The following is a 15,000-nucleotide window of genomic DNA, read 5'->3' as shown; positions in this document are numbered from 1 at the left end:
ATTATCAAATTTGTGAAATTTAATTAAGAACCCCCTCAACTTACTTGAGAAATCTAATGTAGAGCCCCCCCTCCTTTCCATTATTTGAACTTAAGGCCCCCCCCTCTGGTTTTAGGGGCCCCCCCTCCTGATAATTATTGCACAGTCCCTAAACTTGGCAGCTGAATTGTAGAATACCCGCCAACTCATTTGCATATGAATGGTGTGCAATGTGGTATGCCTCGTTCTTCACACGATGCCGCTACTGTACTTGTTGTTACTCCTATTTAGATATAATGCACGTGCCCAAAGTTTCGTTCCTAAAGAGTCAAGACTTAGTTCCTCCAATCTCGATCAAATTAGAAGTGACAGCGCTGTCTCATGAAAAATCACACGGCATTTGACGATTTGTATTCGACTGTCTGTGGTCGAGGGTATCGCGGCTTCCAATATCGGATGACAGGGATAAGCCCCCAAATAATATCAAACAACCCAGCGCAGACAAAGGCGTAACCAAAAGTTAGTCCCAAATCGGTTCCTCGCCGACGAACAGCCAAATTAAATATCAAAGAAAGAGCAATACCAATGAGCAAAACCACAAGACCCCCAAACATGATCTGCCATCCACGACGGCGCCAAAATGCTGAGAATTCTCGCCCAGTGTTCACGTCTACCCCATCTATGAAAAGACGAAATCCTCCGCTGAAGTTTGTCCAAGACAAGGAATTGAACATCAACAAGAAGGCATGCCCGTCTTGTTCCCACTCAAATTGCCCACCAGCACAACAGAGAGGACTGCAAGGGTTGTACTTCAAGCCGTGCTCCTCCATCTCTTGTCCATTCACGTAGATGCGATATTCTTCGCAAAAGCAGCCGATATCTCGAGCTACCTGCACGGTATACTGTCGATATTCAGGACCAACTTTAAGGTTTTGTGCCCAAGTGCATGTTGTTTTACGGCAACCCATCGCTTCGGAAGTTCAGATCGTTTCGCTAGATACTTGGCTCGAGTCGCAGCTCTTCACTGAAAAGGAACTGTCAAATAAATCTTTAAATTAATTTTTATGAAACCAGCTTCTTGCAGTCAAATTCGAATTATCTGCGGCATTTTTTCAAGCCAATAGGAATCGAAAAAGTAATATACCATATCCAGAAGTTAATAGTGGAAATTTTACCACTCCCAGTCGACGCCTTACAGGGAGATGCACAGGCACCCCAAGCTGAAAATACGTGGTGTATGCGACAGTTTGTGTATATAGAGAATTGTATGGGAAAATCACCGTAAAAAAATTGTGTAAATAACTATCTCATTTGAAATAAAGTTTTCCTACCTCAAATGTGCGACCAACTTGTCTCTTTTGGCGAGTTTCGAGCCATTCTGACGCCGTTTAGTGAAGTCATCCGGAAGGCCGTTGCTGAAATAATTTACCACATTTTGACGTCATCTGTGATCTATTACTGAACAGACGCACGGCAACATGGAATCTATTTGTTAAATATAATAATTCAGAAGATGCGCGATTTTTCTATGAGTTTACTGGCACAATAAAACATAGCTGATTGACCAATCAGAGTGCGCGCATTGATTTGGTTATTATATAAAAAAGGATAAAAGATAAAAGTTTAACTAAAATTATCCCTAGCTAAACAAACCTAAAATACTATTAACTGCATAATAAAAGCTGCTTTACAAGGATACCGTGTTAAAACTCATTCAAAACTGTGGTGACGTAGATTCTTGAAACCGTTACCCGATTTCAGACGAAAACGACCAAAAAACCACACCCTTAGGTTGGTGGCAAACTTCTCCTCGCACCCTCCCCCCTCACTTTCTCTTTGACTTTGGTCCAGGTTTTCGAGCGGCCATGACATTAAACTTCCCGGCATACTCCCCGGCAGACAGAAGCGTCTAAACGCTTGGTAGGTTAACAAGTATAAGGTACTCGTCATGTCAAGGAAGCGAAGAAGTAGTGAAGGACGGAATGACAACCCCACCAAATCAGTGAGGCTTAGTCCAGATCTATCAGGGATAGCAGCTGTAATAGTTGAAGTTAGTCTTGGCAAAACCCGGGCGGCGATTTTGGCCAGTCAACTCGAAAGGCGCGGAGGAAAACACATCAAGAAGTTGGACAGCTCCACAACGCATGTCTTGATCGACAAGAAAGTGACATTGGAGAGGGTAAAGAAGTATTTGCATGGGAGTAAAAGATATCCCCGAGGATGTTTTTATTGTTTATTCTGAATGGCTGAGTTCGTGTTTGTCGGAAGGAAAACTCGTCGAAGTTGACGAGTATATTTTAAGAGAAGACAATTGCAGATCTGGTGCACCAAGGTGTGATCATGAGCAAACGAAGAGTAAGATCAAAGAGGAAGTGTGGGTGAATCGTACAGACACAGAACTCACCAGGTCCAAAAAACATGTGCAAACGGTTACAGTTGGTGAAATTACAGAACCTTTGGCATTATCCAGCAGGTCTCCAGTCAAACATTCGGTGCTTAAACCTCAAGATGACGACAGTGATTTTACAGATAGTGGGGATGAAGGGAGCAAATCAGACATATCACCAGTTGTCACACCAAATGTGTCACCAGAGAAACTACAGACAAGTTGGGTTTGCGCTCAACCATCAACATCAAAACAAGAAAATCACAACGAATTCATAACAAACAAGTTGAAAGTCCGGTAAGATTTCCGCACAGGTCCTACTTCATTATGCATACACTCCTTTGTTTCAAGAAAACAATAGCGATAACAATATAGGCGTCCTTTGGGACAATGGCGCTTTGTTCTTTCTTTTTAGAGGTTTTTTTTCTAAGTCCTATATGGACTTTAAAAAAAAGTCGGTCGAACTTCTGTCTGAAATACGGAAAATCGGACAGTTTTTCCTGCAATTTCGGCACTTTTCCTGCAATTTTACCCATTTTTCAGTTTTAGAATAAGCGCAACAAGTGGAGTTTCAAGCAATCTTTGTAATAGGGTTCAGATTCGCAAACATAACAAACAAACCAAATAAAGTAAAAGTACTGTCATAAGAAATTTAATGGCTACCTGCTCTTTTCATCGTGAAATTGTTCTTCCTGTCTGCATAAAAATTCGCCGAGACACTGCGAAGTGTATATTTTCTTCCTTTCCTGTATTTAGGATCACGAACGGTGCATTTAGAGGGATTTTGCGATTTATCGCTCCTTGTAGAGATCGACAATATGCTCAATGATACTTCCAAGTAAATAGCTTTGGTTGAGATTCATCCGGGATGTTCCCGTACGAGGCATGCTTCGTTTTATAACTCCCCATGATGTCTTTTCAATGCCCTGCTGTGGGCTCTTCCACTTACTCTTCCACTCTTCCACGCAGTGAACTTATAAGTGTGCCGCACGCACGGGGCATGAAGGAAAAGCAGGTCACAGTTCACAGCAATACTGGAAAACCTAAAACTATCACATGGACTAACCTTAAGCCTAAACAGTGCCTTTAGTAACCTACAAGTGTAAGTGTAAGTCGATTGTAGGTGCTCGACGCGGCACGTGTATATAATTACGTATCATTGTTATGTAAATAGTCAGCCAGAATTCAAAATAAATATCATTTTCAAGGTGTGAATTAGCAACTTGACACGTTAGCTCAGTGTCAAAGAACAGGGACAAGTAATCCAGAGGTTTACAGTGGGTCGGAGTTCAAGGCAAGCTGCGAGTGACTTATCATGGGATAAAATGGCAGAAAAAGCCGAGCGGGATCTGGAAATAAGAACAAGACGAAGAAATAGAAGGGGGAAAGCTGGGACAAAAACGAGTAACGGTGTGGGCGATGAAGGGAAAGAAGAGAGAGAGGGAGGGAGAGAAAAAATGAGATCCGTTTTTATTCATCCCGTAAGTACAAATTACCCATGTATATATTCGGTTCTCTTGGGTATACGTATTGTTCTACAAAACAATAGTGCGAATGAATAATTAATTTATTCTGCATGCATAATGAAGTAGGGACCTGTACGGAAATCACTGGGAGGAGTGTAGCAATCTTCTTTTTGTGGGGGAGCGACTTGCGAAAAAGATCTGGGAAATTATTGAGACTGGTCACTTACGCAGACTTGATCATGTGGATCCCAAGCGGGATGTAATCAACTTATTTGTTGGTGTGTGGGGTGCAGGGCTAATGACAGCTGAAACTTGAGTCTCACAGGGGCTTAAAACACTGGAGGACCTCAAGAAGCATGGAAAATTGACACGTCAGCAAGAGATAGGCTTAAAGTACTATGACGAGTTCCTTGAAAGAATGCCCCGGGAGGAAGCTGGAAAGATTGAAGAAACTGTTAAAAAGGCAGCATTAGATATAAATCCGGCAATGGAGGCTTTTGCATGTGGATCTTACCGCAGAGGAAAGCCTACTTGTGGAGATGTTCATAGTGTCACACCCCGATTGCAAGTCTCATGCAGGTGTTTTGCCAAGACTTCTGGAAATTCTCAAATCATCAGGATTCCTTACTGATGATCTAACATTAGCAGAAAATGGGGAGCAGAGAAACTATCTTGGTGTTTGCAAACTTCCTGGAGAGAATACAAAACACAGGCGACTTGACATTATCGTGGTACCTTACAATGAATGGGCGTGCTCTTTATTGTACTTTACAGGTTCTGATTACTTCAACAGGTCAATGAGACTTCTTGCAAAAAAGAACGAGATTTCTTTATCAGAACACTCATTTAACACGGGTGTGGTACGGAGGGGAAGTGAAAAGATTTTCGAAGGGACTCCTCTTCCTGTGTTAACTGAGAAGGATGTTTTTGATTATCTTGGTCTTGAATACCGAGAACCAAATGACGGGGACTGGTAGTGGAAGAGTTGTAAAGACCTGTAAAGGGAATCTCCAATCTGTAAAACAAATAAAGAAAGGATAGAGGAAGACAGTAAAAAAATATACATTGGTCAGTTCATCAAATTGCCCAATTTTTTATTCCCGCCTGAAAGATTTTAGAAAAGTTTAGGGAACCATTTTTGGCTTGGAATTAAAGGAAAGTAGATAATCATTAGCTGTTGTCCTTCAGTAGCATTTTGTGGTTAATGATTCCAAGTTCGAGTGAGGCCTAACACTACTCTGACGTTTTTTATGCCCAATTATTCCATCAGAGATCAACCCTAGTATTGGAATTGGGCCCACACAAGGACAGAGAAAAACTCTCACCAGGGTGGGATTTGAACCCACGACCTTCGGATTAGATCACCGCCCAAGCCTAGTTTAGATAATCATTAGCTGTTGTCCAATACTAGGGTTGATCTCTGATGGAATAATTGGGCATAAAAAACGTCACAGTAGTGTTAGGCCTCACTCGAACTTGGAATCATTAAAGGAAAGTAGTTTATGGTCTATAATGCAGAAAATGTTACTGTTGGAAATACCCGCTTATTCTAAATTCACTTAACAAAGACAAAGAATCTTTTAACGCTTGATTTGACATCGTTACCCACATTAGGTGCGGTTACACACACACCATGGTAAAAGCCATTTCCCATGGTAAATTATCCCACGAGGTGAAAAGAAATCTTATGCAATTCATTGGTGGGAAATTAAATCACAACTTCATCAGCATCGTAATTGGCTCTTGTACCTCAGGCATCAAAACACCCTTCCAACCTGGGTTTTGCTAAAAGCGGGCCCGCGGCCCGCGACGGCCCGGCGGCCCGGCGGCCCGGTAGCCCAGTCCTGATTTTCCACAGCGGTGAATCCACGCGCATGCACAGATCTGCATCGGGTTTGGGCGTGCAAAATGGACGACGGTGAGTTTGAATTCGTTTACCATTTTAATCATTTGAATCCTTGTTTCTGTTTGTTGTTGTAAACAGACGAAAACGACAGAGAATGACAACGTTTTTTACTTAGCAACATGCAACGAAAGAAAGGATCGAAAAGGATTGAAATGATTATTAAAATGGTAAACGAATTCAAACTCATCGTCTTTCATTTGCGCGCCCAAACCCGATGCAAATCTGTGCATGCGCGTGGATTTACCGCTGGACAACAAAACTGTCACTGTGTGGGCCTCCGGGCCGGCGGGCCGCTGGCTGGGCCGCGGGCCTGCTTTTAGCACTTCCAACCTACCACGTTAAATGTCATGGGCGCTTCCTCTCATCTATTTGACATATCCTTGGAAATTTACAATGGAAAATTTCCGTCTGCAGTTTTGTGATAAAATGGTCATTTACTGCAGTAAATGTGCCCCATGTAATCGCACCCATTGTCTCACACCGAAGATTCTCTATTCACCAACTAATTTAATTGTCATAAATTCTTAAATGATGACAAAAATATCCAACTACTGAAATCTTTTCGTTTGTTTTTTTTTCTTTTTATCTATTTTATCAACAATGTAACAAAAAATACCTTGGTTAGGGTGGAGGGTCTATTACTTGCATTTTTAGAGGAGATTCTCAAACATTGACCCTTTGCAGCAGTAATGCATGGCTTAAATGTGCCATGACTTTATAAATTACAGGGTGTTTAGAATGTAATTTTTGGCATTTTACACTGTAATGCAATTTCAGGAATTTAAACATTTGAAAAATAGTTATAATTTTGTTGTGTCATTCATAATGAAACATGTGAAACATCATAATTCAACTTTAGGATTGTTTATTTCATGTAGGTTACTTATTAGATAGTACATTTTAAGAATATTTCTCCCTTAGCTTCAAAATAAAGTCCAATATTTTATTCCTACAACATTTTTTTTGTTCCTTTGTCATTTTTGTTTTGTTAGGTAAAATGAGAAATCATATATATATTTTTTGTTTTTGAAGTTGTCACATGTTGAAGAAGATTGGTCATTACCTTTTTTGAGTTCTTAAATACATTCTGCTTCCAGACGACATTCGAAAGTCCACTCCAATCTTTTCTATACTTCGTTTATTTAAAAAAAGAGAAAGCCTGGGTTCCGCTATGGCGGCTTGACAGACAAACACGCAGTGGGTACTGAATGTCTACTGAATGTTGAGTTGAGTTGTTTATAGGGGCATTAAATATATTCTGCTTCCCAGAGTAGACGATTGAATATTCTTGACATTCGAAAGTCCACTCCAATCGTGTGTATATGGGGTTTACTTAAAAAGAGAGAAAGCCTGGGTTCTGTTATGGCGGCTTGACGGACAAACGTATACTGGGTACTTAATGTTGAACGCTCAAGTAAATGCCTCGTTCCCTCCCGTGAAATGAGTTTTATATGCGTCAAGAAGAGTGACGATTCTCTGATAAGCAATGGCAGTCGCTATGATCGTCACGAAGATGCTCTAAGCTGCAAGGATTCACTGTTTTGGGTTTATCTCGGCATCTATTTAGGGAGAGGACAAAACGTGGAGCCCTACTCCATGGAGTACCCTATGGAGTACCCCTAAAAATCATTTATTGGTCAAATTCAATACTTTATCAACATGGTGAGGTATTAAGATGTAGATACCTTTTGTTACAGTTCGATGGAGTTCACGAATTGGCCGCCATCTTGAAGTTTCGTGGGTATTTCGTGTATCCCTTATTATAGTGTATTTTTAGACAAATATTTATAAAAACCGTTTGTATCCCTGCATACCCATTCAGGCCCTTGAATGTCCATGTATATATACCCCTATGGAATGGATTGGAAAACTTTATTTGTATGCAGCTAGATTAGAAATGGGTATATATAGGTATACAGGGGCATACATGAGTATATATGGGTAAACAGGGGCATACATGGGCATGTGTGGTTATACACTCTATACTATAGTGGTGTATATGGGTATATTATGGGTATACACGGGCCTATATGGGTATACAAGGTCATACAGATTTGTATGATACACACAAAAAACATACACTACAATAAGGGATATGTGAAATACCAACGAAATTTCACGAACTGCATAAGACAGCAACAATCGGAGAGCCGAAAAGCTCTAAATAAATAAAGGTAATGTGCATCCAAATACCTCACAATGTTGATAAAGTATTTAGTTTGACCAATAAATGATTTTTAGGGGTACTCCATTTAGATACTCTATCGGGTACTCCATGGAGTAGGGCTCCGCGTTTTGTCCTCTCCCATCTACTTGGGTTTAGTTTTATTCAGAGGTGAGATACAGCTTCAATAATATTACGGGCTAATTATTTCATTTTGGCCCACTTGCTGGATATGAGAAGTCTATTCAATATTTTTAGAGCTTGGAGTGCTGCTAATTTTATAAATAAGTCGACCTTTTGTTCTATAGTTGGGTGATGGTTTTGCTCTTAATTTTCCTCAGCTCATATAACAGAACAGCCTTGGCGAAAGGAGGACTTTGCACCCTTAGTTTAACTTAATTAGCCTCCAGAGATTACCAGTCACATACAAAAGTAAAGAAAACAAAGGCTAAATTGCAGAATACCCCGCAACACTAGCTATTCTGCGTAGCTCTTACTGGCTACGCATGCAGAAATGGGTTCGATTTATCAATATTCAAACATGGCTGGGAGGCTTTATGGACTTAAATTTGAATATTATTTTGTTTAGAAATCTCCCTTGAGACTTGTGAGACAAAGAACGCAGAATCTTAGCCATGCCTGAATACTGATATATCGAAGTCGGCCTATTGCTTTCATATCCACAGTTATTAGGCCAAGGCACTTATTTCAGACAGGTTAGCTTTCAGTTATTGTAGTGTTTATTAAAAATTATTAGGGCTCAAGTAACTTCACTGGATTATGAATAATTATTATCAATATACGCGGCCAAATAGAAAATCGGCCTCTTCAAAACACATGCTCAGCGGGCCGCAAAAGACTGACAGTGGGCTGCTAATGCATTATCAGCCCTACAGCTGATTGGTTCTTGCTTCAACTTTGTGATATGCCTATTATTTATAGACGATTTTACGCATTTTTTCGGTAATCTTAAATAAGTTCACTGGACTGAGTTGATTGTTTAATAGCTTGTTCAGTCAACACTTACATGATGATTTGAAGTGACTTTGAATTCGTTATTCACTTAGCTTGTATTATTAAAACTCACATTCTTGATATCATTTGGCCTTGTTTATTGATAATAATGATAATGACATGACTTTTTTCGGGAATATTGTTTATTTGCGCCCTTGTAGTGTCAGTTAGAGTTAAGGACTTCCAAAATCCTGAATTCAAGATTTTGGACTGCCAAAATCGTGAATTCCAGATTTAAGAAGTCCAAAATCGTGAATTCAGGATTTTGGAAACTTAACTCTAACTCTACGACATAACTCTATGAAAATAACTCTAAGAATAGCTGTCCCCAAGCACAAGTGCAAGGATCAAAAGTTTTCCTTTTCATTCTGCTTGCGCTAATCCTTGCGTTGTGTGAAAACAAACACAGCATAAGCACAAAGACATTTTCTACATCTGTGTATGGGCAATTAAAGCAGTCATTCCAGATTTCCTGTGTCCGAGCATTTCAACATAACAGAGGCTGCAACTGATTTTGATGAAAGTTATGCTTATGTCAACGTTCGTTTTCACTTGGCATATAAAGCTGCTTACGCTTGCGTTCCTAGAGAAAACAAGGCTTTACGTATTTAAAACTAAACTTGGCATCTGAATTGTCAGAATTGTGGAATACCCGCCATCTCATTTGCATGTGAATGGTGTGCAATGTGGTATGCCTCGTTCTTCACAAGATGCCGCTACTGTACTTGTTGTTACTTCTATTTAGATATAATGCACGTGCCCAAAGTTTCGTTCCTAAAGAGTCAGGACTTAGTTCCTCCAATTTCGATCAAATTAGAAGTGACAGTGCTGTCTCATGAAAAATCACACGGCATTTGACGATTTGTATTCGACTGTCTGTGGTCGAGGGTATCGCGGCTTCCAATACCGGATGACAGGGATAAGGCCCAAGACAACAAAAGATAACCCACCGAGGACAACGTAGTAACCTAATATTCTGAAATGGTTTTCTGGCGGATGAACAGCGAAATGATGTATCAAAGAAAGAGCGATACCAATGAGCAAAACCACAAGGCCCACAAACATGATCTGCCATCCACGACGGCGCCAAAATGCTGAGAACTCTCGTCCAGTGTTCACGTCTACCCCATCTACGAAAAGCCGAAATCCTCCCCATAACTTTGTCCAAGACAAGGAATTGAACATCAACAAGAAGGCATGCCCGTCTTGTTCCCACTCAAATTGCCCACCAGCACAACAGAGAGGACTGCAAAAGTTGTACTTCAAGCCGTGCTCCTTCATCTCTTGTCCGTTCACGTAGATGCGATATTCTTCGCAAAAGCAGCCGATATCTCGAGTTAGCTGCACGGTATACTGTCGATATTCAGGACCAACTTTAAGATTTTGTGTCCAAGTGCATGTCGAACCCATCGCTTCGGAAGTTCAGATCGTTTCGCTAGGTACTTGGCTCGAGTCGCAGCTGTTCACTGAAAAGGAACTGTCAAATAAATCTTTAAATGAATTTTTACCTAAGGCCCGTTTCAAACGTCGAACTTTTCATGTGCCGAATCTAATGCAAATGAGCGAAAACAATAGATTTTCTCATTTGCATTAGATTCGGCACATGAAAAGTTCGACGTTTGAAACGGGCCTAAGCCGCTTCAGTCACATTCAAATTATCTGCGGCTTTTTTCAAGCCAACAGGAATCGAAAAAGTAAAATACCTTATCCAGAAGTTAATATTGATTATTTTTCCGTGTTCGGAAATAATAATTATTGCCAGTCGCACGGAGTTTTTCCGGGACTTTGTTAAAATAATCCACGGATGAACGGGCCGGAAACGCGAGAGCAAAGGTTACAGATGTTAGCTGATATTTGTGCTTCCAGCTCAGAATACCCGGAGTACTAGATGTAACACCAGCTTCATGCTGAAACATTACCAGCAAAAGTGAAAATGTGACGTTTAATAACATGAATTTGCTAGTTTACCGAAACTGGAGCCGTCACGCAACGTGTCATCAAAGGTCATATCGAATCGCATTAAATAAAGCAAGGAAATCAAAATCCACAGAACAATAGTGGACTTTGTCAGTATGTTATATGTCTGTAAAACTTCCGCCGTTCACAGTAATGATTTCAGCAACAGACAACTATTATCACAGGCGGAGAACGCACTCCTAATCTTTGATTACTACTAGTATTGATTATTTTTCCGTGTTGGGAAATTTGACCACTCCCAGTCGACGCCTTATACAGGGAGAGGGTGTGGAGTAAATATCGTCTTAGCCCTTATCGGAGTTAAGTTATCAGCGGTTTAGCCACATGATATGAACATTAAAAAAATGCAATAAAAAAATGGGGTCACCGTGCTTGTTTACGCGTCAGCAGGCTCTTAATATGGGGTATTTTTACTGTTTTACTGTTTTTTAAAAATTCGAATCACCTTCATACAGAATCAAGTCTTGGTTACTTCAAGACACAAAATTATATTTTTAAACTAGACCCTCCGTGAGGGTACACTGGGTTGCCTGTGGTACGTGCACCGTTCCAGACAATTTTTTTCAAGTTGGGGGGTCATTAAGAAGACCATTTAAAGGGTCACCCAGAAGTCTTACCAGCAGAGGCCCTTTGGCTCACAGGTCCTCACACATTCGTACGACGAAACAGATCCTTTTCTGGGGTTAAAAACCTGGTTACCGGCCTGTTAATTAATCATTTGTAGAAAGAAGAAATTCCTGTCCTCTTTAGAAAAAATAGACACGCATTGCTTACGTTGGTAGTGAAGTAACAGCGATTTATTCCATATAAAATGTCAACTGAGCTGTGTGTTGTCTTCCAGGAGATTCAAGTTGTCCTTGCGTAATATGTAGCTCTAACAGTGCACGATATTGTTTTGGTATTGTCTATCATTGTAGTGCCATGGTAGAAGTCTTGGGTGAATAGCCTGAGAAGACATGTGGTTACTAGCAAAGTACTGAACCCAAAAAGATTGAAGAAAATAAATGGGAAGTGAGTAACATACGCTTCTGGGCTGACATGTTGATAATTTTCAAGCTCCCTCACAACTTCTTTACCACAAGTTTAAGCGTGCCCTCTGAGCATCTGACAGCTTTGTAATACTAAAGTTTACTAAAGTGAAGCATCTGTGTCAAATGATGGCAAGATACCGGGTTTTCGTAAGTTTCTTTTTCTGTCAAGTGTTATAAAGTTTGACAATAAATGAGCGAATTCAAAAGAAAGATCACAATCGCCCACCATTGTTTCTACAAAGTCAAAAATCTACTCTCCAAGACGAGGTTATTTATCACCAGGTAATTCCATCATTTTGGAAATAGCAGCTACTTTATTATTCATCGACAATTTTTTGCTGATTTTGGGACTCAAACACGCTTCCAACAGACCTGTTTATTTTCGTGACTTATGCGCTGCCACAAAATTCTCCCCGTATCACATTTCAACACATGTATGCAAATTTGTTAAGCTCGAAAATTACACATGATATGTTTACAAAAGCTGGAAATTTCACAGAAATCTTTTCCAGCGAAACATTTATTGAAACAAACAACATATTTGCGATTAAGAGGCAAAAAAACCCTTCCTATTTCAGTTGCGTGCGTGCAAACGAAACACAATCACAAAGCATATGCAATTAAATTAATTTCTGACAGTTCACATCAAACCCTTTTCAAAAGAACCTTGATGGTAAATTATGAAAGACAAAAGAAACAACAAGCTCTCATTCAAATAAGTTTTCACTGTCACATTTCCAATTTGTTTTTACCTTTGGTGAGTTGAGTCTTAAAATGAATGTAACTTGCCGGACAACTTAGATGCGACTTCAGTAAACACAGTGATGCATTCAAGGCGTTCGATTCCTTCAGTGTTTGTTAAATCCATAAAAGAATTGCCATTTGACTTCAGAGTTGTATATAGTACCAAGCTAAAGCTTACTTGATATCCAACGGCGAAAAATGAAATTGTTGTCGAAGACCATTACTCGTCACTTTAACTTCCAGGTATTTATTTTTCATCGCCTAAGTTGTTTATCCAATTGACGTTCCATTCTTGAGCTCCATAAGGGCATATTTTGTTTAAAGATGCACTAAAACCTCATTTGCGTTACAATGACTTTCAACGCCATTCCAGGTTAATAATGAAATGTCCTCCCGTGTGCACCAGAGAAATCTACGCATTACCCCAGCCCCCTCAAACCTAACAAAATACGCACAGTAGACTCTATGCACAAAGACACCACTAAGCAGGGGAGTGACAGGCAAGACTTTTACCGACACGGAAAAAACGCTACGCAGATTCCGACTGGGTTTAGCAACCCAGTAAAAACCCACGAAATGAAAGCGAGATTCCGACTGGGTTTGGCAACCCAGTAAAAATGCTAACAACACCACTAGTGAGGATAATTGCAAACGATACAAGTAATTGCACATGAAGTAGCGTTACAGCTCCAAATACAAAGGGATTCAGTAACAGCAGAAAACAAAAAGCCATAATACAAATAGACAGAAAATTCACCTTTTTCAGAAATTTAACTAAATGCATCCGGGTAGGCGTACATCTCTGCGACTAGCTCGATACCGCTAGCACTAACTTTAAGATCAGGAACTTTCTTCTTCAGGAAACTTTCACAGTTCTGTGCTTCTCTCCTTTGGCATTTGGTTTTCAGTGCAGTTCATATCATGATTTTCACATATTTGTTCATTTAGTACACATTTGTTCTCAACATATAAACTTTCTTTCAGTTTGCGGACCAACCCCGGCCAAAACAATCGCTCAACAGCATCTTTTAGTGTGGGTCTACCGCAAACGGCGTGTGCATAAGTGAGTTGTTTGAGCGTTCCGAGGAAGAAGGTTAATACAACAAATAGCAATATGCTCACAAACGACATACTGTCATGGGCTGCACACTTCGCCACAACTTGATCGCGCAAACAAATGATATTTGGTATGATCACGCTCAATCATATGGTTTTGCCTGTCAATAAAAGGCATTATTATACTTATTATACTTAGGATCGAAATTCTCCAATCACAATTAGCTATTTTAACAACTTGTTTCCTCAGAAGGACGTCTCTGAAGCTGCCCAATCAAAACATGACGACTTCCATCCACTTAGTGCTATAAACTCACACAAACCACCAACGCCTGCCTTCCTTCGGTTACTTCAGGAGGGGTTAGTTCATATCTGTCTATCGTTAGAATCTCTCGACTCCTGTCTCGTGTTGCTATCGCACACCCACTAAAATTCGCTCATTCCTGGTCGTTTTATTCCTACTCGTTTAGAACCAAACAACTACCTCCTAAATGTCAACACCAGTAAATGATCACGCAAACGAAGCCAATGGCGAGAAATAATATTTCAACTGAATAGCTTGAAATAAAATTTGCGCGAAATCTCTCTCTTTAAAAAAGTTAAAGACATATAAGGGCCGTTTATACGAGAGAAAATAAAACGCGAACAGCCCATATAAATGATGCAAAATCTACGTTCACAGCTTTCTCAAGCCCCGGCTTATCCTGGCCTGGGAGTTTATACTCGTATAAATAGTTCCTTTGGCGTATTATGTACGCCGCGTCCAGAGTAAGCCGCGGCTTATTTTCTCTCGTATAAACGACCCTATTGTTGTTTTCTCAAGTTAACAATAACTTCATTTTACACAAGAGTGACTATACTGAAATCTTTTTCTGACCTTAATTAAAAACGATCGCCAGCTGTAATCATTTGCCAGAACGATCATGCCTACAAATTCCTGTCATCTTTATTTAATGCGTATTAAATTTCAACTCACTTATGCAAATTAGTTAAACTCGAATACTACACAGCACAATGAATCACAACAGTTGAAACATCTCACAAAAACCTTTTCCAGCATGAAATTTATTGAAACTAACAAAATATTTGCTATTGGAGACAAAAAAAACCCTTTCTATTCCAATTCCGTGCGTGCAAACAAGAAACAATCCGTCTCACAAACCATACGATATGCAAATAAATATATTTTTCAGTTCAAGATTGAACTCTTTCCTAAAGAACCTTTTCCAAAGCACAAAATAGACAACAACCTTTCTTTCCAATAATTCTTCACAGTC

At 39.9% G+C, this 15,000-nt stretch overlaps 2 protein-coding genes and 1 pseudogene across 3 annotated transcripts; 1 reads left to right on the top strand and 2 right to left on the bottom strand.

Moving 5' to 3' along the window:
* Window positions 1-142: 142 nt before the first annotated feature.
* LOC137994563 (uncharacterized) lies at window positions 143-1,244 on the bottom strand. Its single transcript, XM_068840147.1, has 2 exons — window positions 1,124-1,244; window positions 143-1,014 (listed from the first exon to the last, which is right to left on the bottom strand). The coding sequence occupies exon 2, from the start codon at window positions 945-947 to the stop codon at window positions 369-371; it is 579 nt and encodes a 192-aa protein (XP_068696248.1). The 5' UTR covers window positions 948-1,014; window positions 1,124-1,244; the 3' UTR covers window positions 143-368.
* A 683-nt stretch (window positions 1,245-1,927) lies between these two features.
* LOC137995347 (DNA polymerase lambda pseudogene) lies at window positions 1,928-4,808 on the top strand (annotated as a pseudogene).
* Window positions 4,809-8,989: 4,181 nt separating this feature from the next.
* LOC137996982 (uncharacterized) lies at window positions 8,990-11,091 on the bottom strand. 2 transcript variants are annotated; one of them, XM_068842646.1, is made up of 2 exons: window positions 10,619-11,091; window positions 8,990-10,381 (listed from the first exon to the last, which is right to left on the bottom strand). In XM_068842646.1, exon 2 carries the CDS (start codon window positions 10,323-10,325, stop codon window positions 9,759-9,761), a length of 567 nt encoding a protein of 188 aa, XP_068698747.1. In that variant the 5' UTR covers window positions 10,326-10,381; window positions 10,619-11,091; the 3' UTR covers window positions 8,990-9,758. The 2 variants fall into 2 exon arrangements, with proteins under 2 accessions (XP_068698747.1, XP_068698746.1); XM_068842645.1 differs by having other exon boundaries at window positions 8,990-10,392; window positions 10,619-11,090.
* Between the last annotated feature and the right edge of the window lie 3,909 nt (window positions 11,092-15,000).

This window comes from Montipora foliosa, chromosome 3, assembly GCF_036669935.1.
Source record: "Montipora foliosa isolate CH-2021 chromosome 3, ASM3666993v2, whole genome shotgun sequence".
In the NCBI taxonomy this organism is placed as follows: Eukaryota; Metazoa; Cnidaria; class Anthozoa; order Scleractinia; family Acroporidae; genus Montipora; species Montipora foliosa.
Note: the sequence above shows the minus strand (reverse complement) of the source record. Positions and strands in the feature narration are given on the sequence as shown.

Excerpts from the sequence above, each read along its gene's own strand:
- LOC137994563 (XM_068840147.1), bottom strand. The coding sequence starts at position 947 with ATGGGTTGCCGTAAAACAACATGCACTTGGGCACAAAACCTTAAAGTT.
- LOC137996982 (XM_068842646.1), bottom strand. The coding sequence starts at position 10,325 with ATGGGTTCGACATGCACTTGGACACAAAATCTTAAAGTTGGTCCTGAA.